Raw genomic sequence first — 22,212 nt, 5'->3', positions numbered from 1 at the left:
AAACTCAGTGCTGCGAGTGGGTAATGACATGGAGCATTCTGTGTTTATGAGTTTATGAACAGGTTAGTTGTATGTAACATTCTTCCAAAGAAAACTAGGGACAGGAGTGGAGTCCACCAGGGTGGTATTTGTCTTTCTGGAATTCTGAAAGATCATATCTAGTCTACTTTGAACCAAAAGCACAGACAAAAGTGTAAAATATGTTACACTTGCCACTGGTGAGAGACCCAGGCTCCACAGAGATGATCCCCCAAACTCTTTGAAAAAGAACTTTTTTAGAAGTAGACATTTCACCTTCTCTACCTCTAAGGAGACATCAAAATCAATACATACAAGCAGCTGTTGAACTCCCCATCTGGCATAGCTATCCAAAAGAGAAGACAGAAGCATTGCATTGAACACTTCACTGAAAAATGTCATTTGTATTAAGTCTAATTGAGCTGACATGACTTCTCCGAACTCCTTCATTGTTTAGGTAGAATGTCCATACATGCATTCATATGAAATTTCTTTGCCTGTTTCACATTAGGCAACCACTGCTCTTGACTCCTGGGATTTGGGATATGGAGCAATGAGCGCAAATGAACCAATTAAAAAATCTACATTCTGGAAGCAGAACAATTGTAAACATAGTGCAGAATATGTTAGATGATGGTTTTATAGGAATGAAGAACTTACAGCACAGATAAAGAACAGGAAATAGTGGGGGAGGAGAATTATATATCAGACAAAGTGGACAGAGATGGGCTCTTAAAAAACAGCTTCTACTTCCTTCTATTTTAATGAGAAATCCAAAGACTTGTGTTGTTTCTGACCAGGGAAATATTCTATCATCTTTCTCTATGCCCATAACTTTTTAACAGGTGTGTCCAACTTGCAGCACATAGGGACTCCTCACACATAGGGCTATGTTTATGAATGTGGTAAATCATAAAATTGTATACTTACATAAAATACTCTGTTTTTATAACTCAACATGAAATTCTTGAGTGAGAACTTTGTACATGACAATATGGAGTAACAATATTAAATAGTTGGATACCCTCTGATTAAATAAAGTAATGCCCCTCCTATTCTACACTGGCTCAATGGACTGAATACCAGGAGCCCTTACTCAATCACCCCATTCTGATCCTAATAAACCTGGAGTAGAGAAGGCAGCAACTTTTGGCTCCATGGTCTTGTGCCCAACCAGAAAGAGAGTTATCAGGGTTTTGTTGTTGCAGTTGTTTTGTCTAAGATATCTACTACAACTGTTCACAAAACACACAAACTTAAGAACCAAATTATAAATATAATTACTTCATGACAAATATCATGCAGTTAACATTTGGCTCACTTTTAAATTCCTGTGTTTGCACAATCCTCAAAAAGCTTAAATAATTTTTCAAGGGTTAACACCCAGAAAATGACAAAAATCAATGTTCAAAGCTCTGGAGTCTATTTCTAAAGCTTAGGTCCTTCCTCCACACCTAGCTGCCACCAATATGTAAAAGCAGCCGTTGGATAATACAAAGGTGTATGTGCAATCCCACAGAGCCAACTGCTCAAAAGCTGGCTCTGCTCTTGAGCTTGAACTCAGCCTACTAGGTCTGAGGCCCCCAACATAGCGACTGGCAGGAGGGCTTTTTAAAGAGCAGGTATGCTCATAGGTAACTAATGCTTCTCAGCTGGTTCCTGGGGAGAAGCTCCGTAGTGAAGTGGTTTAAAGAGTCAAATGTAGAAGACTGTGCATAAAGATAAAACACCAGTGAGCGCCCCGAGCCCCGATGTGGATCGTCCCTGCACTCAGCCTGACACGTAATCTAAAGCAGTCACCTAAAAAGATTTTCAGCTTTACAAAAGTCCACAATACTAAAAATTAAGGCTGTCATATTTTAGGAGCAACTTGATTTAAAGGGAAATACATGTGATTGAAAATATTTGCATCAAAATTCTAAAAAAAAAAATGTTAATTGTGACTTAACAATTGTTTTGGGAAGAGGCCATAGTATAGAGCAGGCAGGAGAACTAATTCACATGCAGTGTCTGTTACTGAGAGACTCAAGAGCATGTTGGCGATTTCAAACTCCTGAGGTTCACTGGGATTTCTGTCATTCAAAGACGCAAGACACCTCAAGCATTTGTAAATCACACAGGAATCCTGAACGCCTGGCTATTTGACTCTGTCACTTGTACTTCATTTTAGAAATGGAGGCAGAATCAGCTCTCAGATTCTAAATTTAAAAAAAGCTGGTTTAATTACTTTTTCTATTCAGATAAAAATGGAGTGCTCTTCTGGGTACAATATATTCAGTTATTTATATTATGCGGGACACGTCTTAATTGATATACCGTCATAACAAGGTAGCTATGAGGAGCAGGGAGGAATCATCCATCCATTAACTACATATGCATGTAACTCCAGAATTTTATATGGGCTGAAAATTGCTTGCCTTAGAGCTGGTTAAAGAAAATTTGAATATAGAGAAGAGGGAATGCATAGACTTTGTATCCTGTACTCAAAACTCAAGTGCAAATTATAAACTCCAGGTGCTTAGTTACTGAAATATAATATGATATGATGGTTGAAATTATGATCTTGGGAATTCCCACCAAGATTTAATCTCATATAGAACATTTACTTGTTCCATATTCATAATTTGGTTTATTAATTTATCTAAGCCTCGGTTTTTGCATTTAAAGAAATGATAAAGCTAATCAGGAAGTCTGTATTGAGAAAGAGCAGGGCCAGATGCAATTTGGAATTCAGAACTCCCATTTTTAGAAGCATATTAAAGCATATAAACTATAGAGTAAGTAACAACCTCAGCAGGGTCCAGGGCAGCACCCTGTAATCAACTACATTAACATTTCTCCAATGAAGTATAGGAACAGCCATTGGAATGGGATACATTATGACTATAAATAGCCTCAACTTACTTTTGCTACCAGAGTTTATATATATATAAATATATATATAAACTTTTATATATATATATATATATATATATATATAAACTTTCATGGATTTTTTTTCATTTTGATTTAAGAAAAGGGGATCATAAATCTGTTTTAGTGCACATATTTTATACGTGTTTGTGCACAGACATGAATACAGACATACATATGCACCTATGCATTCATATGTGCCAACAAAGTAATTTTATAATAGCAATTAATTCATAGTAAACAATATTGACCAGAATATGAATTATTGGAAGACAAAGATCCCTGCTTTAGGAGGATAGTCCCAAGTGCCTGTACCCAGTGCCTGGTACCTAGGTAGGACTCCAGAAAGCCCAGTGAAAGGTGTGATATCTCCACACCTCCTCCATCACAAGCAGGAATAAACATTTCAAGCACCTGAAAAGAGAAACAAACCTGGAGGAGGCTCTATAGTTACGCAAGGCGACAGAGCAGAGCAAGGGAACCAAAAGTGCCTAGTGAGACACAGAAGTTAAGTCTCGAAGATCTGTGTTTTGAGCCCTGCTACATCCCTTTTAAGTCACTGAGTTTGGGAAAGGAGTAACATGTGATTCATTTCTAAATCTTGTTTATCGGGAACATCAGCCATTGTTAGGTGCATTGTTAGAAACCTCTTTTTTTAACTTCTCCTTTTTGAGACTTGGTTGTCTTGTACCCTGGTAGTAGAGGATGGCCTTCAACTCCTAATCTTCCTTCCAAAAGGGCTTATCATTTTGTAACACCACACCTGGTTTACATGACACCATGGATCAAACCTTATGGGTTTCTTATGTGCAGTGCTAGGAAAGAATTGCTACCAACTGTGCGATAACATCAGCCCATCCCCAGAATTCAAACTATGACAATACTGAATGTCAAAATGAGCAAACACTTACAAATGATTCTGAGGAGTGAAGATGTTTATGTCTTTGAAGTACTGTAATACAATTCTGGAAAACCAGGAGCCAGTGTCTACCTGAAGAACTTTTGATATAACAAAACAAATGTAAACCCAGTGTAACATACAGGCAAACACAGGTGCTACTGAACTAAAGTTTTCCTTCTGAGTATTTGATTGCATTTGGCAACGACAGAAATGATGTCCGGTGAAGTGAGCACCAATGCCTTTTCCAGCACTTTTGTTACAAACACTGCTTTGTTCTTCCTAAGGACTGAAACAGCAATCAATGAAATGAAATGAAAAGTCTACCTGTAAATTGAGATATATAACCTTAAATAAAAGACAGCTTTGGTGATAGGAATTCAAACTGGACAAAAATGGCCTTACAACTTCTTAGTGCTAGATCCAAATACCAGAATCTAGAGAAAGGTTTGACAAAAGAGATCTCACATAAGTAAGAAAGCACTCTGCTTGTTTATGCATTATCCAAGGAGTCTGATGTCTCGGCCAACGGTGGCAGTGATATGGAAAGTAACATTTCCTAAAGGAATGTTTTAAACTGCGGGATTATTCATACTTCTAAAGAAACCAACAGGTTAGCTCACTAACCATCTGGTCTAAAGGATTTACAGTTAAGTGTTATGAAAAACTGTGTGGAGTCTGAAATGAAACATTTAAAGACCAGGAACAGACCCTGAAATGGGAGCTTAAAAATGAGGCTTACCCGGCCAACGAGAATCGGTTCAGGTCCAGAAAATTCTTCCAGGACAAACATTTGATTCCAAACCCAGCCTCTTTTGGAGCGGTTCAAAATCCGCAGTTCTTCACTCTGCCTGCTTAGTTCCAAAGGGGATCCAGTGGTTAAAGCATAAGCTTGATTCATCGGAGCCATGTACACACAAGTGGGGAGGGTAATCCATAATATTATTAATGGAGTCCAGAGGTCCACGAGCGTCTCAGCTAGCCTTTCTGGCATGGTCCCACCAGTTAAGCAAATCAGCGCGAAAATGAGACAATTATTATTTTTGCCTCGGGTCTGAAGCCATCCAATTCATCACGTAGTGTGGAGCAGTTACTTACAGCTCTGCCACGTGTTCAGAGAACCAGGAAACAGACATGTCTAAGCATCCTTTCAAAGACCACGATCCATTGGCTTTCCTTTTCATTGAAATTTCCTGCACAGACAAGAGGGAAGAAAAATGAGACCCCACAGAAACTGGGGTTAACACAAACAAACCAGGGCTTTTCAAAGGCACGTTAAAGTGAACATTTCATAGCCAGGCTGTGGTGGCGCACGCCTTTAATCCCAGCACTCCGGAGGCAGAGCCAAGCGGATCTCTGTGAGTTCCAGGCTAGCCTGGTCCACAGAACGAGATCCAGGACAGGCACCAAAACTACACAGAGAAACCCTGTCTCTCTGTGTAGTTGATAATGAGCACTTGCCAAACTCTTGAATACAGAAAGTGGACTCCAAGAACCAGAATGAGTAGGCTAGCAAACCCACAAACCCGTTTATATGCAAGCATCATTTAGATTTTAGCATTCATTCCAGACCATGTCACTTGGCAAGAACTACTTTAAATAACAAAGTGATGATCTTAACAGATAAAACCCCTTCTTTCTCTGGTTGTCACTTCTTCCTCATGTCATGTCTGTCCCCCTCCCCCTCCCAGCTCCTTCATCCTTCTCCCTGCCCCTGTCTTACATTCTCAGCAATACTATTTGGGGTGAGTATCAACTACAACCCTTCTCCCTCCTCCTTTTGTTCATCTTCATCAACTTGTTCAAAGAAAGCTGCACTTCATTTTAAAGGAACTGGCCCTTAATAAGTAAACAAAATACTTTTAAGTTCAACACACACACACACACACACACACACACACACACACACACACACACACCGACATGGGCATGAAGATAGGAAGGGATTCTTCCCAGTTTTCATAGCCATGACTAGCAATTCCAGTTAGGAAGGTCTCAAGGAATGCAAGCTGCTAATAACGAAGGAGTAACATTAGAGTTCTTCCAGAAGGAATTCTCTAATGTCCAGCATGGACGCTATGAGAGCAGCAGTGTCACAGCTCCCCAGCTAAATGTACCATTGAAGGGGAGATTTCAGTGATGAAAAGCCCCTTTGGGAATGAAGTATGGTAAAATTACAATCTTCGATAGAAGGGATTCAGAGAGGGAGAGGATAAGAAAAAAAAATCCTTATTACCTGAGGTGTCAAATACATTTTTTTGCTTACCTTCAGCATAACAAAATGTGTTTCTTCCCACTCAAAAAAATTATTTTTAAAGAAATGATGTTCACTGCAGATCCCTGAGAAAAGCCTGACTGAATTAGATTAAGTGGAAAAATAATTCCTGGGGACACTATCTGGTACAGTTTGGCCCAGGGAATTCATAATAGGATACAGAACCTTTCACCTCTAGGTCCCTGGTTCCATTCTGACTCAGAATGAGAAAGCAAGGACATTATTAACATTGGTTGGGCTGACGAGTGGCCTTATTGGAGCCAGCTGAAAGGTGCAGACATTCTGTCGCAAACAGCATGGTTTCTGAGCTAACTAGTTGGCCTATGGCATGGTCTTCCTTGTCACCCTTTGCATGGGCTCAACCCAACACTGGGACTTACACATGAAAAGGATTCAACCCTGATGAATGCACAGGGCATCAATGCTAGTAGCAGCTATTTAGGTGATACAGAAATGTCAATATAAGATCAACCCAGAGGAGACACTCCAAAAACAACCTCTCCTGTGCTTAAAATTGCTGTACCATTAGGGAGAAAGAGTCTTCCCCAAGTTAAGATATTATTCTATCTCAGGGCATTGAGACTTCAGAAATGGCCATTTAAATCCAAAAGGACACCATTAAAGAGTTCTAAACTCTATTATGTCAGCTGTCTGTCTTCATTTACAAGGCACTTGCAAGAAGTGCAGAACATGCCATGCTCCCTCTTAGATATGTAGTGGGGAGTTATGCTGAAATAGTGTTAGGGTACAGTGGACAATACGTTCTAGATAGATCTAGATAGATAGACAATACAAGCCGATAGATCTGGTCTTCAATTCTAGATTACCCCATTTATTACCACTGTCTGATGGATAGAATACTGAGCTTGCCTGAACTTCAGACTTCTCATCTGTAAAACAACAACACAATGACGCCTAATTTACAGAGCTGTCATGTTTATGGCTCAGAACTAACACATAAAAAGAGCAGCCAAAACATGGGAAGTATTCTCAATATTGTAAGAGAAGTAGTTACTTGAGTCACACCCTAGGGGTAGTGGTAGGAAAGACAAACAATTAAAGATGAAAACTTCATGAATTCTTCAGTATGGGTAGACAAATAATAGTGGCAGCAAAGAAAGACTCTCTAAGGTGATATGATAGTCTTAGGACAAAGATGATGCTGACCAGGGTGGGATGGAGGAAAGATAAAGGTGAGAATGATGAGGATGGATGTCATGTTGCTAAGGACAGGACGGTTGGGGAACTGAAGGTAATGTTGGGTTCTGGGAGAACAGAACAGAAGCAGGATGGAGACCTGAGGGAAGGAGAATGGAAGTGATTCTCAAAATGTCAAGGAAGATTAAAAGTGACACTGGTGAGGATGAAGGTGATGCTGGTGAACATAGAATGGAAGGTGTGTGGAGATGATGCTGATGAGGGAAGGATGGAGGTGATATGAAGAAAAGGAAGGATAGAGGTGATGCTGGGGAGTGCAGAAAGGATTGAGGATGCCCCGGGGAGGCCTAGAAAGGAGAGAGATGGAGGGGCTGTTGAGGAGGGATGGATGGGCTAAGTTTCTACTCATGGCACCTCAATCTAAACTCTTCTCAAGGAAAAGAAACCTTTTCTTCTCTAAACGTAGTCTGCTCCATTGCAAGCTGGACCTGAATGATCAAAAGCCATATATGATGCTCTCCTGTGGCGTGAGATCCACAGGTACAGAAGCGGGCTGTGAGAACAATTTTGAGTGTTGACTTGTTTGGAGTTTGAACTCTAGACCTCACACTTACTGTCTCTGCACCTGTTTATTAATGAATCACAAGAGCCAGAAGAACAATGGTGGCAACAGTTTGGACCCAGCAGGTTTGTTCTGTGGACCAAAGCAGTTAGGATAAGCTTACACACTCTGGTCTCTTCAGTCAGACTGCACGATCTGCAAAGCATTGTGTGAATGATGTTAAAATAAGAAAGTTAATCCTGATTTAAATCCACACCAGATAGTTCCTGCCCAGAAACTGCTCAATGACACTCAGAATGGAATGTGACCTGTCAGAGACCTTTGCCTGAGACTGACAAACTCAGATAAAAATCCAACACAGACCCCTACACATTTTAAATATTGCCATAGCTTCATTAATTAGAACAAATATATAATAGCAGAAAGCTTTACAGTCAAAATTTTATTCATTATCATAAAAATGTAAAACTTTGCAGCTTGTACTGAGGAAGGGGGGAATCATTAAACATCTTGGTTAAGGAAAACCCTTCAGTAAAGGCAGCAGCATTATTTGAACCTGGGTTGCATAATTCTAACATTCTCTTTCTTAAAATGGCTCCTCCTTTCAGATAAATTTTTGATGCACATATACTATTTGTCAGACAGAGGAGATAGAACAGCAAGTAGGTCAGAGATTCTACCTTCATGAAGCAAAGAGTGCAGCTGGCAAAAATGAGGAAATGCACAATTTGCACAGTTACTACTTTTGGAGAAGTAGAATCTTTGGAGGGCTAGAGGTATAAACACATAGCATAACACTCTACTTGATAATGTTAAAGAAAGCTTTCTGGAGCCAGATATGGAGGCACAGGTCATTGATCCCAGCATTCAGGAGGCAGAGGCAAGCTGATCTCTGAGTTCGAGGCCAGCCTGGTCTACAAAGCCAGTTCAAGGACAATCAGGACTGTTAGATGAAAAAAAAAAACTGTGTGGAAATTAACAAACAAAAAAACACAAAAGAAAGAAAAGAAGGAATGGAGGGAGGGAGGGAAGGAGGGAGGGAGGGAGGAAGGGAAAGAGAAACAAGCTTCCTGGAAGAGGTGTTATCTATGCTATTTATTAATAAGTGTTAAAGAGGAGGTCATTGTAAAGGGCATTTGAGTTAAACAATGTAAACAAGACAACCAAAGCTATCCAAGGACTTCTGAATAATTCAGCATCTAAAGTCATTTCAGATTACTACTTACAGTATCAACTTGTCAATAGGTGTTACTCAACAAATTTATACTGGTCATAGTCTCTATAGCATCCTTCAAGTAGTTTACCTCCTGCCCTATAGGCTCTGTGGAGAGGTTGTGTTTGATTTCTGCAAGGGGCTTGTGCACTAAATATGTATGACATCTAGTAGGAAGAAGGTGCAACTTCTCAATTTTCAAAAGGAAGGGAAATATAATTTGTCTGATGCCCATGAATTGCTGGCAGAACTCTGGAGAAAATAAATCCATTCAGTGGACACCTTTCATCCACATCATTTATTCTCTCAACACTGCATGGAATGTCTAGGGACTTAAACATTCAGGTATAGTCTAGTTGTTCTTTTTTTCCCCAAATTTTTGAATTACTTATATTAGTGTAATTTAATGAAATTGACTAGCTTTTTATTCATTTAAAATAGAAATTCAGCCTGGATGTGGTGGCACATGTCTTTAATCCCAACACTCAGGAAACAGGCAGAGAGATCCCAGCTCCAGATCTAAACCCAGCCCGATATGCATTGCATAGAGCGTTCAGACAAGGCTATATAGTAAGACCCTGTCTTAAAAAATAGATGGGTGGGGCCCAGACAGCAGTAGTGCATGCCTTTTTATACCAGCACTCAGGAGGCAGAGCCATGTGGACCTCTGTGAGTTTGAGGCCAGCCTGCTCTACAGAGCAAGATCCAGGACAGGCACCAAAACTACACAGAGAAATCCTGTCTCAAAAAACCAAAATAAAAAAAAAAAAGATGGGTGGATGGATAAGTAGGTAGATAGATAGATAGATAGATACATACATACAACATACATACATACATACATAAATATAAAACCTAATATTACAACCAGGAGGTGGTGGCTCACATCTTTATTACCAAAACAAAACAAAACAAAAAAGAACCCAAGTACAACAACAGCAACAAAGCAACAAAAACAAAAATTCCACTTATTATCATTTTTTCCAGAAAGAGACAAAACTGATAAATTATATTATTGGTCAAAATTTAGAAAAATTGGATAATATTAAATATAGAGACTACTCACAAACACATACACAACATATCTACACTTTGAAATAACACTCTGATGTAAGTATCATTATTAATTTGCAATTTTCATTTCCAATGTAGAGATAAGCAAAAGGAACAGAGATTCTCATTTTTAAATGGTTTCTTTTCACTAAAACTAGGCATTCTCAAGTCCTAAGATCATTTCTCTACTTATTGAAATGAAAGACCTGAAATAGTGAGAGGTAAGCTGGAAAATTTTAAGTAATGCCTTCTCTTGCTTAAAAAAAAAAAAAAAAGAAAAGAAGAAAAAAAAAGAAAAGAAAGAAAGGAAGGAAGGATGGAAGGAAGAAAGAAAGAAAAGTAAGTCCCGAACTTCTTCTACTATTTTCTGATTGCCATCATATTCTGACCAATTTCAAAGCTTCCAATGCCGTCACTAAGCAACTCTCACAATAACTGAAAATGTAACCACCAGCTCCATTAAGCCCAGCAAAGAATCCCCCTCTTGGGACTGTCTCTAACTTTAATCGGCCTAAGAGTTATCTAGACTTCTACAGCTTCTGATCCTGGTGAGCTCAGATGAGTCCTGAGGCTCTGCATTTCCAACAATCTCCTCTGCAATGTGGATGCTGCTGTATGAGGACCCCACATAGAGAAGTATGGTATTTGAAACAAAGAGCAACCTTGCTCATAGTTCTTAGAATTAGCTGAAGAATGCAGTGACTTAAAAACAGTCACTTCTGCTACTTCTGGGTCATTTAATAACATTCACATATTTGGTTACCATCTCTCTCACTTATGGTAATACATACCTACACCTGACTTTGGGAAATAGAGCTAGGAAAGATGAACTTTTTTGTTTATGATAGTCTGAATAGTCTTCCTGAATTCTATACTCACACTTATTTTATATGACACTGGAGTAACTGGGAAGCTAACTGTTGTACCCACACACACATCCATGCAATGAGGCAATAATGAGCATCCACTAGGAAGGAAATGTGATTGTAAAAATTCAGATCTATAATCTCTATCTGCTTGCACCTCTGCCATGAGATGAACTGCTATTGTCCTTAGATCAGAGAACAGCTTTATAGGTATTCCTGGGATGCAACAAAATGTTAGGTCACTGTTATCAGAATTAATAAGTATTGTAAATCATAGTTAAATAGACAAACTTCTTAGAAAAAAAAGTAAGGTTACAAAGATTGAGTTAAAAATCAATTTGCTTTTACATTTTCCAACCACAGTGTGTATGCCAGCTGAGCAACCCAATTCATTATAATGCTGCTGCCTCAATCCCAAATAGCACTATGAAGATATTTTAGTCTACCTGGATTTTTTACAGGTTAAAAAGTTTTTAAAATTCCCCCAGCAGGAGATATCTTCTTATAGACAAAAGTCCAGCAATCTGATTTTAATTCATACTCAGGGTTTAAAAGTAGCTCTAATTATAGCCAGATGTAAGTCTGAGGGTCTCAACATTTTTAAGACAAATGGCCTCAATTCTCAGATATATTAGCATTATTAAAATCATTACATCACTGATTTTGTAAACATTATAAATTAAAGTCCCAAATAAGGAGCCATTCACCAATGGTGACGTTTACAATAAAATCAGTCACTTAAGGATTCAATTCAGCAGACTATTGTGGCTGACAGGAAATTATGCTTTTATTATCCATTGGGCTCAGTGGTCACAATATTTTATGGAAGCAAAAGTGACATACAGGACCGAAGAGTTTCTATTAAAAATGTTTCTGACCTTGAATTTAGAGCCATTAGCAGCTTGCTTCAAAACAGGTAAATGCACACTGAATGCAAAGTGATATTTCAGGATCACAGGGACATGATTCAATGTGTGGTCCAGCACAATTCAGCCAGCTCTCGGTGACTAAAGCTGAATATGGCTGAACAATTTTTGGATTTTGAGAAGGAAAGGCCTTTGTGTGTTTTCAATTTAAATAATGGAAGAAATTCACTTCCCCAAAGTATTCAGGACTCCTAACCAAATTACTTGGGTATAAAAGGATTCAATAATTCTTCCTGTACACAAATAAATATATTTGCCAATGTGTTTGTTATTCCCTGTAATCAGCCACAATCCTTCTGCTCCAAAGACTTTGGCATCATATCATAACTGACATTGTTATGTTTACATCATATCATATTGTTTGCTTTTCTTACTATCTAGAAAAGCATTTGCCAATTTTATGTTTTACTATAACTGACAGACTATTCTTTTATCCCTGAAGCTTTTATCTTCGTTAAGTTCTGTAATTTCTGGTTACCTTCATATACATAAGTAAGTAAATGCTTTCCCCTTTTGCAAAATGAATGCAACGTATTATTCACATAAGAGTTTTCTGCTTGTTGTATATCTATTTCTGAATGAAGACCGTGACAAAGATAATAAAGTCAAAATGAAGCTATTTCTCAAATGGTACGGAGTCAGATTTGCACTTCTAGTGATTTCTCAGAATCATGCTTAGTTAGGCTATTAAGAATGAATCTATTCTATTGGAATTTCTTAAGGCATAACTGTATTAATCATCAATAGCTAAGTGTATTTCCAACATCTCTCCTGTCTGTTACGTATACAGGCACTTCTCCAGTATGACTTAATCTTTCCTTCTTTTGTTGCCTTACAGCAGAATGTTCAGGATTTTCTATGAGAAGAACTAGTGTATGAAAAATGACTGCTGTTGGCTCTTTAAGTCACAGTGGCCAACCAGAGCATATCTTATTCTTAATACTTGGTTGCATAGTACAGCTATGGGAGCTCTGAGAGAGTCAATCAAAAGTTGCCTGAGTATCAGTTCTATCATTCATAAGTTGAGTGCCCAGGGCAAGTTTACCTCAATACAGTGGAATAGGAATAAATGCTCCATCTCATGTTACTTACCTTAAAATATTAAAGGGAACACTTTTAAAGGTGTATACTACTTGGCATTGATAGCAATTGTGGTTATAATTGTTTTGAGTGGTAAGTAAGACTGTCTAACTCTTTCAACTTACTGTATTCTCAATCTCTTGCTGTACAAGAAGAAATGGAGAAAATTTCAATGCCTATGTCATAGAGTAACTTTGTCCCACTCTTATCTTTAAATGGTACAAGTAGGATGCAGCAGCAGCATTTTATAAACAGCTCTGCCTACCCACTAGTAACGGAATCCATGCCATGGCTTCAGAGCATGTACAAGGCATGTGAAGAGCTGCCCTTTCATTCTTTTGGCCACTTTGTTTTTTCCTGTCTTTGAGGTTCACGGAGCCCCTCTTTTTCCATTCTTGTTTTCTGCTGAGAGAGTAAAATGCAAATATAGCATATAACATGTTCAAGCTACCCACTTTCAATCAAATTGTAACCACTAATTTAAAAATATGGCTTGCAACTGCTCTTCCACAGGAGAAATCCCACTGCTTTTTACAATCACTTGAATTTTTGTGTGGATGCTGAAAGTAGGAAGTCTGCACTAAGCTAAAATGATATTAAAGTGATATGTTTGTGGAAGAAACATAGCAAGGAAACATTGGCAAGGACATGCTAATTAAGCTTTGGGTTATGATAGTATTCTGTTTCAAAAGTAATTGATAACTTGTTTCTAATGCATTTAAGGAATTTTGGTTTTACCAATGATGAAAACCTATTGCTTCAGAAATGGGTAAATGGTTAAAGTCAGCTATGTCCTATTACCAAGGCTATAGAGTATGCTATTCTAAAACTGAAATGCAGTCAAGTGTCCCCGTAACAAGTCAAGATTCCACCAATTAGGTTACAGTGAGTAGCAACCAGCCTTACAAGTGTGCCTCACTGTCATTCTGCATTCCAAAGACTTTACAGCTTAAAATCCACCCACTGGCACTGTTCCTCAAGCTATGGACACAGATGATGGATAGGTAGACAGATATAGGTGTGGAAAACAATAATTTGACAAAACTAATATTGGGTTATCACCCCAAATACAGTGCATGAACAATACGTGAATAGCTTACAGGGATTCAAAACTCAGTGTACTGTGCTCAGCTGCAATATTTTAATGAAATTGGAAAGTATGAAAAAGACAAGTATATTTTACTTTGTTAACCAAAACAAGTAGGTTTTTTTCTAATTTTAAATATAGAAATATTGGACACAAAGTTAAATTCTATTTGTTAAGCTCTGACAGCAATAGATGAATAAAGGAAGGATTATCTCCTTGTAAATTTTATGACAGGTTTGGGAAAATTGATTTCTTATGCAAAAAAAAAGAATTATCTCCTTATGATATTTATATCACTCTTCCCATCTACTTATTTTGTGTCATTTATGTCACACAAAGAATGAAACAGTCTTCCTTTATGCATTATTCTACCTGGAAAGAAGGTATGGTAAGCATTATTCTAAATGTTAATAGGATGCAAATATATATGACCCTTTTACTCAATGCTATTTGACAAATGTTCAAGGATACTCAATTTAATGTTTCATTTAAATATATTCAGTTTGCTAAGCATATTTCATAGGCCTCAAATGATAATAAATATTTCCGTGGAAGAAGTCTCTCATGGCATATCTTTCTCTTGTGCATGTATACAAGGACCAGGTAACTTACAGGTTTAAATTAAGATTGAGGGTTATAAAATTGTTTTCTCAGATACTACTACTATAATTCATATAGTGTTGAAGTGAACATTCACACATCGAACATTCTGTATAAATGTAATAAAAACCTGAGAGGAGGAGGGGCAATAGAGAGGGAGGGAGAGAAAAAATAATGAATATGAATGAATATGTAGGGTAGAATCAAAGACTACGAGAAAGAGATTCCTCCTTTCTCTTTTACATTCCCTCAGAGGTATTCAAAGTGCAGACCCTGAATTGCCCACACAGTGACTGGACAATTAGAATATTTTCTCTAATGAAATATAACTATGTGTGCTATACAGTTTAATAGCATCTTGTGATGTAGACCTAATTTTGGATAGATTTTCAGTTTTAGCACACTGAACTATATCTTATTTTATATCCCTATACTGTTTAAAGTTATTTTGAATAGAGAAAAAACCTGATATGTGGTAGATGGATTAAAACGGATTTTTTAAATGGTAAAAGTTGTGTCTCAACATAAACTAAGGAGGACTTATGAAATTTCTAGAGAAACAATCATAATAGTCATGTCCTGTTATTGGACTTTACATATGATTGTTTACCCTCCATCCCTTTAATGAAAATGCTTAGGAAAGGTAGGGGGCAGAGTCTTTGCTAATTTCTTAATGCATTAAGTAAATGTTTACTGGGCACTAACTCTGTACCTGGCCCTGGACCAACCATCCCCAGCATTCAAAATTATCTTTAGTAACGGTGACGGGAAAGGAAAATGTTTGAAGGTTATAAATACAAGTGTGGTATTTTTCTTACGATATTTTCTTTAAAAGATATAGACAATCACATCTATACATTTCTACCTACAAGGAGAACTTTTTTTTTAAAAAAAAAGATATTTACAGGCAAGAAGATGAGTGATGTTTATGATAGGGACTAGTACATGACATTTAAAACTCAAGAAATAAAGCTTGGGACATGATAGAAAAGGAAACAATATTGGTACCAGTGTTATTTTGTGAAGTGGCAATGGAGATTTAGTCTGCAGCAACATATGGGAGAGGAAACTAAATGGCATCCCTTGAACTCATTTCTTTCCTGACCTTTTGAAGTTCCCAGGTTCAGCTAATTTTCTGCCCATGGTTGCATCTGAAGTGGGTTCCAGAGATAGGAACAGTTCCGCACAAACACACTGCGAAGCTCAACTTTCCAGGAGAATGTGAGGGGATGGTACTACCATTCCCTTGGGTAATTAAGCCTTGCTCAATCAGATGATGGCCTTTGCCCATCAAAGGCAAAGTACCGTTCCAGTACATAATTACACAGAAGATTCTAGGTGAAATCCCCACAGTGTCATACGTGCCCCACAGACAATATTGCTTAAAAGACTGATCATTATACACATCTGAAAAACCAGTTGTACAAATCACACAACTTAAAGGCAGAGGAAATGATAAGGATAACATGATTATGTTCCTCTGTTCCAACCAATTCATCAGTTAATTATCTCGGCATGTTTTTGATAAGCTATCTGGCCATGAGTTGTGTATGTATTTGTTTGTTTGTGACTAACACATGAGAGAAAACTGTAAGAGTGTACCTTAGTTTGTGACAGCAACCTGCAGTCGACATATAATACCCCCAAATAAGGTGATGTTCCTTGAAATAATGGGCAACGATGGTCTCATTTCATCCCTGAATGTCAACAGTGCTGAACACGAAATGCAAAAAGAAAACTCTAATCTCTTTCTTTGTGGCTCTGAATCACTTTGTAATAAATATAAAATAATGGAAATAAGCACTAGCAGCACCTCTGGGCAGAGTGTTTTTAAAGAGAGTCTGGTGATTTTAGGTTGCACCTACGATGAAAAGGCTGCCCTGATTGTGCTTGTCTGTTCACTTGTCAGGCACAAAACCTCGCTTATAGGCCAGCAAACTGGTAAGAAGTACAAACTGAATGCCAGTTTAACTTACAGACTGCTTGTGGCTTTGCCTAGAAATTGTGTTCAAACTGGGATGTTGGAAAAGCCACAATAAACCCATCTTTGAGCAGAATAATACTTTTTTTTAGGGGGGGATTAATTTATTTATTTTAACAAGGTCTTCTGAGCAGTCATTGAAGTGTGGACTCTACCTTCTGACATATGTGTGTTCTTTTTCCTTCTCTGATAAACAATGAAAGAAACTTGGGAAGAGAGCCCAAAGTCATAGCTTCTTGATCAGAACTATTGTATCCTCCTTCTTTGGAGTCTCCTTGATTTCTTTGAACTGTCTGATCCTCTAGACTAACAAAGAGCTATGGACCTTAAACATCTACCTATTTTCCTAGAACTATTATGAAAGGAGCATATTCCTAGACTAGTCTTTACAAATACTTTCTCAGTGAGGTCTCTCATCCTACTGAGCAGTCTAACAGTACTTTCCTCTTTTTGGAGTCTTTACATGGTTGATGTTACATGGTCCTGCATGGTCCCTGTATGTGATACTTAATGCCACACTAAGAAGCTGCAGATGAATGATGTTTTAATCGCTGTGCTCTAAAACACTTGATACCAGGGTACAGACATCTTTACTTTTACAGTTGATATGCATGCAGCAGGTAAGGCGAGGGCTACTCTAAAATGGTGTGCCCTTTAGCCAGATTCAAACAGCATCAAGACCTTAAGAAAGGTACCCTGAACACCAGAAGTTCAGTCAAGAAGTGCTATAGTTTGGGGTGCAGAGATATACCCCTTTGAGGGCTGGAGGGCTTCCGGAGACAATAAATGATAAAACAAAATCAGTCAGTTTTTAATAACCATAACAATGAGAAATTTTTAAAAATCAGGACATTTTAAAAGTTTGATACACAGAATTATAGCACAGGTCTCAGTGCAATAACTGTCCTTATCTAGTGCCTGACTCATTTGTGATGGTGAACACTTGATTTTTACTCTCACACCACAATCTTTAGGGCAAAATGAGAAATATGGGCTGTCTGCAGCAGTCCTGAATGAAGCCATCCTGGAGGTGGCAGAAAGGATCCTCTATTTATTTTCACAAGGAATTTTCCTCAATTAGTCACCCTCTTCTGAGGCCAGAGGGGAAAAAAAGAAAAGGAAATACACACACACACACACACACACACACACACACACACACACACACACACACAGAGTTTAAAAGTCCATGGGACTTTTGCAGGAAAAAAAAATTGACAGTCTGACAAGGAGTTTTTCAATCCGCTAAAGCTGACTTAGAGAAATCTGCTGTCCCTTTATTGTTTAAGAGAGCCGGTCCTAGAATTTCAACCATAGAGGGAGGTGGGTAAACCTATGTGCACATCGCTATTATGAAGAGCTGTCTTTGATGGAGAAAAAAAAAATATAACCCTCGCAAAACAACCTTCAAAGGTGTAAGTCTCTCCAGTAAAAGACACATCCCCACCTCAACACACATACACACACAAACACATTCACAAACACACATATTACAGACAAAATCTCTGCCAAACCGGCCACTGATGAAAGGCGGTAGCTAGGAGAAATTTCAGTAGTGTTTAGCAGAACGACAGGGCTCATTTTGCATGCAGTGAAGTACAGCAGCGAGACTGAATGGATGGAAAATCCCACTTTCAAATCTTACATAAATATCTCTTTCTCACATATAGTTTTCCAGTTGAAATGCTCATATAATGAAGGCAGAGGTGACAGCCTAGCTAGAGCTTTTAAGCATCCAGATAGCTGTCAGACTGTTATAAAGAGGAGGGAATGTCAAACCGGCACCAGCCAACCCCAGTTTCTGTATCTGCTTGGCGATAGTCCCTGTTGCGAGAGGCCACCGCTCTTGCATACTATCTCAGACGTCCGCTCATTCCCACACTGTGAAGAGTGTTAACAGAAAATAGCTGCTGATCTGGTTAGCAGCTTCGATGAGCAAAGGGATTGTTGGGATCGTGCCCCCTAAGGAGGAAACTGCCTGCAACCCTCAGAAACCAGGGCAAAGTTGAAAGGACTTCTCCCTCCCGGTTGCTTGGTTATAAGCTCTGCCCTTTAATTGGAGCTCAAGTGAGCAGCTGCCAGCCTGATTTTCCATTACGGACTAATGTTGTGCGTTTGCAACAATAAACAATTAATGTTGTTTGATTTCTTACGTTTAGCAATCCAAGCTAACAGCTGCCATCTCCGCTCAGAGGCTAACAGGCTAGTCATTGATGTGTCTCAGGTTCTATGCCTTTGGGCAAGGGGCCACCAGCACAAAACTTTGAGATTTTTACAAGATTCGGTGAGGAGAGGATTTATTCTTGGGAAGGGAAAAAGAAAAAGGAAAAAAAAAGGAGGAATTGCTAGATACCTGTTGGTATCAACATTGCTGGCAGCACGCTTACACGGTTTACCAGGCTTGGCCAGAGCTATGGGAAACCAGGGTAGGTCCCTCATGAACCTGTTACCATGCTGGCAGAAAGTAGCCAGGAGTCCCCATTCGCTTCCAGTCGGGGAGGGGCGCGGCTGGACCCCAAGGGTTGGCCGATGCTGAGCACCAAGATCACGGTATATCTTTCTGCACCATGGGATCTGGGGAAGGGAGAAGTCATCCGGTGCTTCGGGGGGCCTATGAGTGCAGTCTTGCAAGCACTGGCTGGACTGCCTGGGGGTCTTCCGCTGGTGCGGAGCAGCGTCTTGGTGACTGCATGGTGGCTAGGTGGCCCCGGAGCTCAGCAAGTTTGCAGCTGGCACCGCGCCCCCCAACCTGGAACAGACACTTGTGGAAAATCCTGGCACTGGGGCTTTCGCGGCAGAGCGGTAGCCCTTGGCCCAACCGATGGGGTCGCCCTCCCACCGTTAAGAGGTGGGGGCATGCAGAAAAACAGGAGCTTCTCTGGTCCCTTAGCCTGCTTTCCTTTCAGGCTCACAGCCTCCTCTGTGCAGGCGGCGAGTATTTCCCTTTCACCGCACCGACCCCGCAGTGAAGGCGCACCGGCTGCAGCAGCGCCTGCCTGCGTCTCCAGGGCGAAATCGCCAAGCGACCGGGAGGATGAGAGGGTGGCGGAGAAACTGAAGGGGGGCAGCCTGGGGCTCCAGACTCCTTTGTATCTGCTCAGAGAGCAGTTTGCAAAACCCGTTAGACAGAAGGCATCCCCATCAGCTACAGATGCCGCGAAAGGAGACGCGGCTCGGCGGCGGGTACCAGGTTAGTATCCCTCGTCCACCAGGTGCGTAAGGTGTCCGGGGGCGCGTGGGAATTCCGAAAGGAAGCAATCCCTCCGGCTCTTCCCCGCCCGGAGGCGTACAGGGTTAGGGAATAGTACTTACTCAGGTCGCGGGCTCCGGGCTGCGGAAAAACCTCAAGCCTCCAGGTTCATAAATGGCCGGAGGAGCTGGGGGTCATCTCCTGAGGGCGGCAAGTGTCCACGAATGCCCGCTCTCCGGGTAGTCGCCTCCGAATCGTGTTCATGCCTCTCGGAGCTGCGGAGCCTGGTGCGGAGACGCAAAGCGGGCGCGCTGGGCTCTGGGTGTCCGCAGCCCAAAAGTACAGCTGGCGTGTTGACGCTCTGGTTTATGCCCAAAGCGGCGGCGGAGGAGCTTCGAAGATGCAGGGATATTCGAAATCCATCCACTAATTCTGGGCCGAGCGCTCCGGCGTGCGAGCCCGCTTGCCTGCCAAATGTAACTGTGAAGTGATGTGGAAAAGTGAGCCGGGTGCCTCCCCTGACGGATCTCATTGGGCAGAGCTCCGAGGCAGGTCTACCACTTGGAAATTCATGTAAGCAGTCCCCCACCCCGCCCCCTCCCTGCCTTGCCCCTGCGCTCTCCCGCGCTCGGTCTCCACTCCCTTTCCTCCTACCAAGAGTGCGCACAACTTTTCCTGGTCGCTCGCGAGCACGCCCCGCGCGCCTCCGCCGCGGGAGTCACCGGGTGAAGATGAGCCCTTCCACGCTCTGCGCGCAGCCCTCCGAGCGGCCAAGCTGTTGGATAAAGACTGCTGGCAGATGAAAAAAGGATGCACAGGAGGTACCCGCCAGCTTTCTCTCTCTAGGTCTCACCTGAGCCCTGAGGCTAGCGTTATCTTGAAAAGCGTCTCAGACACCCAAAGCTGGTTTCTGTGGAGCGTTAGGATGCGGCAGCGCGTGGGCCGTTCACATTTTCCCTCATTCTGAAGACGTCTTGCATAAGCAATTGCCCATTTGCAAGACCACTGTCTGCTACAACTCACGTGCTACTGGTTTCTTGGTGGTGGGTCGCGATCCTGGAGTGGAGCGCCTTCCTGATGTCCTAGTGTTTCTCCTCCTTTGGGGAGGGCGGGAGGAGGGACAGTAGAGGCAGTCAAGAGGGACTTGCAGTTAAGTGAATGGGAAGAAAATGGGCAGAACTTGCTGTAGCCAGAAGGGGAGGGTCTGGCAAGCCTTATCAATGTGCGCTGAACTCCCTACCCGCCAGCCTGCGGTGGGGCGGGGCGGGGGGGGGACGAGTTGTCCTTGTAGCTCCCCTCTCTACCAAGAGACACCCTATTCTTGGCTTCTCCAGTCCTTTGATAAACTCCTCTCAGCACTCAGATATTAAGGAACAGGCATCCAGGTATAAGTCAATGCAAGAAGGGGTCGGCGAATAGCAGACCTGGGTCTCTTGTGATCACCAAGGCTAACACGTGGACATAATATCCAGCAGCTCTGATCTCTGATCGTCGTTTATCACAGGGAAATACAAGACAAATTAAATGTCCCTTACCTTGCTTCAAAACTCTCATCCATAGGAGATCGGGGTTTATTCCATTTCTGACTCACTAGACTAGATGTGAGCTCTGGGGAAGGATTTTGACCATCTGGGGACAGAGCTGCAGCAGAAGGGGTACAGAGGAGCAGACGCTCGGGCTGTAGATCCTGTACTGTCTGACTCGAATTAATGAGACGCAGTGAACAGAATGGGAAAATAGGCACAATATGCTTATAATACTTATGCAAATTTGCCTTTTCTGATGCTACATCTAACCTCCCACCGTAAAATATTGAGGATATTGACTATATGTTTGATATCTATCTGATTCATATTCTAGTTAACCTAAGAAAGAAACTTGGTGACTTATTTGGGCAGGGGGACCCAGGGAGCGTTTTTCCCTCAAGCAGTCACTAAGTAACCGTTTGTTCACTTTAAGGCTGTGTCTGCTCATGAGGTATTCTGGAACTGGCTAATTCTGTCTTGGAAAAGAAGAGCAGTCAAACCTCAATCAAATTATAACTGCTGTTAGACCAGACAGTCCCAAGTGGACAAAGAAATAGATCACATCTTAGGTTGTGCTTAATTTTCAGACATTCATTTTCACTTTGAACAAATGGTCTGAACCTTTCCTGGGGGTACTTTCTTACATCTATGAGAAGTAAAGGAAAGGTCATATGTTCCTGAAGGCTGGGGATTGTCACAAGTAACAAAGTCATCTCTAAAGAAAAGATTGCTATAGAGAGGCTATCCTCTGATCTAATTTTCTTAACAAGAAAAACTCCGCTGACAAACTGGAGGAATTCAGAATCCAATGTCACCTGAGTTTGGTTGTAAGTTTGCTTTGACTCACTGCATCATGTTTACTCTCG

The 22,212-nt window shown here is 40.7% G+C and overlaps 1 protein-coding gene across 5 annotated transcripts in view; it reads right to left on the bottom strand.

The window, feature by feature from the left end:
* The window catches only part of Cdh8 (cadherin 8), a 393,789-nt gene extending 372,740 nt beyond the window's left edge, over window positions 1-21,049 (bottom strand). For 2 of the 5 annotated variants that reach the window (XM_042277244.2, XM_042277241.2), the window contains exons 1-2: window positions 19,943-20,300; window positions 4,572-5,022 (exon numbers count right to left, since the gene is read on the bottom strand). In XM_042277244.2, the coding sequence (XP_042133178.1) occupies window positions 4,572-4,823 (252 nt within the window). In that variant the 5' untranslated portion in view covers window positions 4,824-5,022; window positions 19,943-20,300. Of the gene's footprint in view, window positions 1-4,571; window positions 5,023-19,942 lie in introns of all 5 variants that reach the window. The other 3 variants (XM_042277242.2, XM_076571612.1, XM_042277243.2) reach the window with 3 other exon arrangements.
* Between the last annotated feature and the right edge of the window lie 1,163 nt (window positions 21,050-22,212).

Source organism: Peromyscus maniculatus, chromosome 5 (genome assembly GCF_049852395.1).
Source record: "Peromyscus maniculatus bairdii isolate BWxNUB_F1_BW_parent chromosome 5, HU_Pman_BW_mat_3.1, whole genome shotgun sequence".
NCBI lineage: Eukaryota > Metazoa > Chordata > Mammalia > Rodentia > Cricetidae > Peromyscus > Peromyscus maniculatus.
Note: the sequence above shows the minus strand (reverse complement) of the source record. Positions and strands in the feature narration are given on the sequence as shown.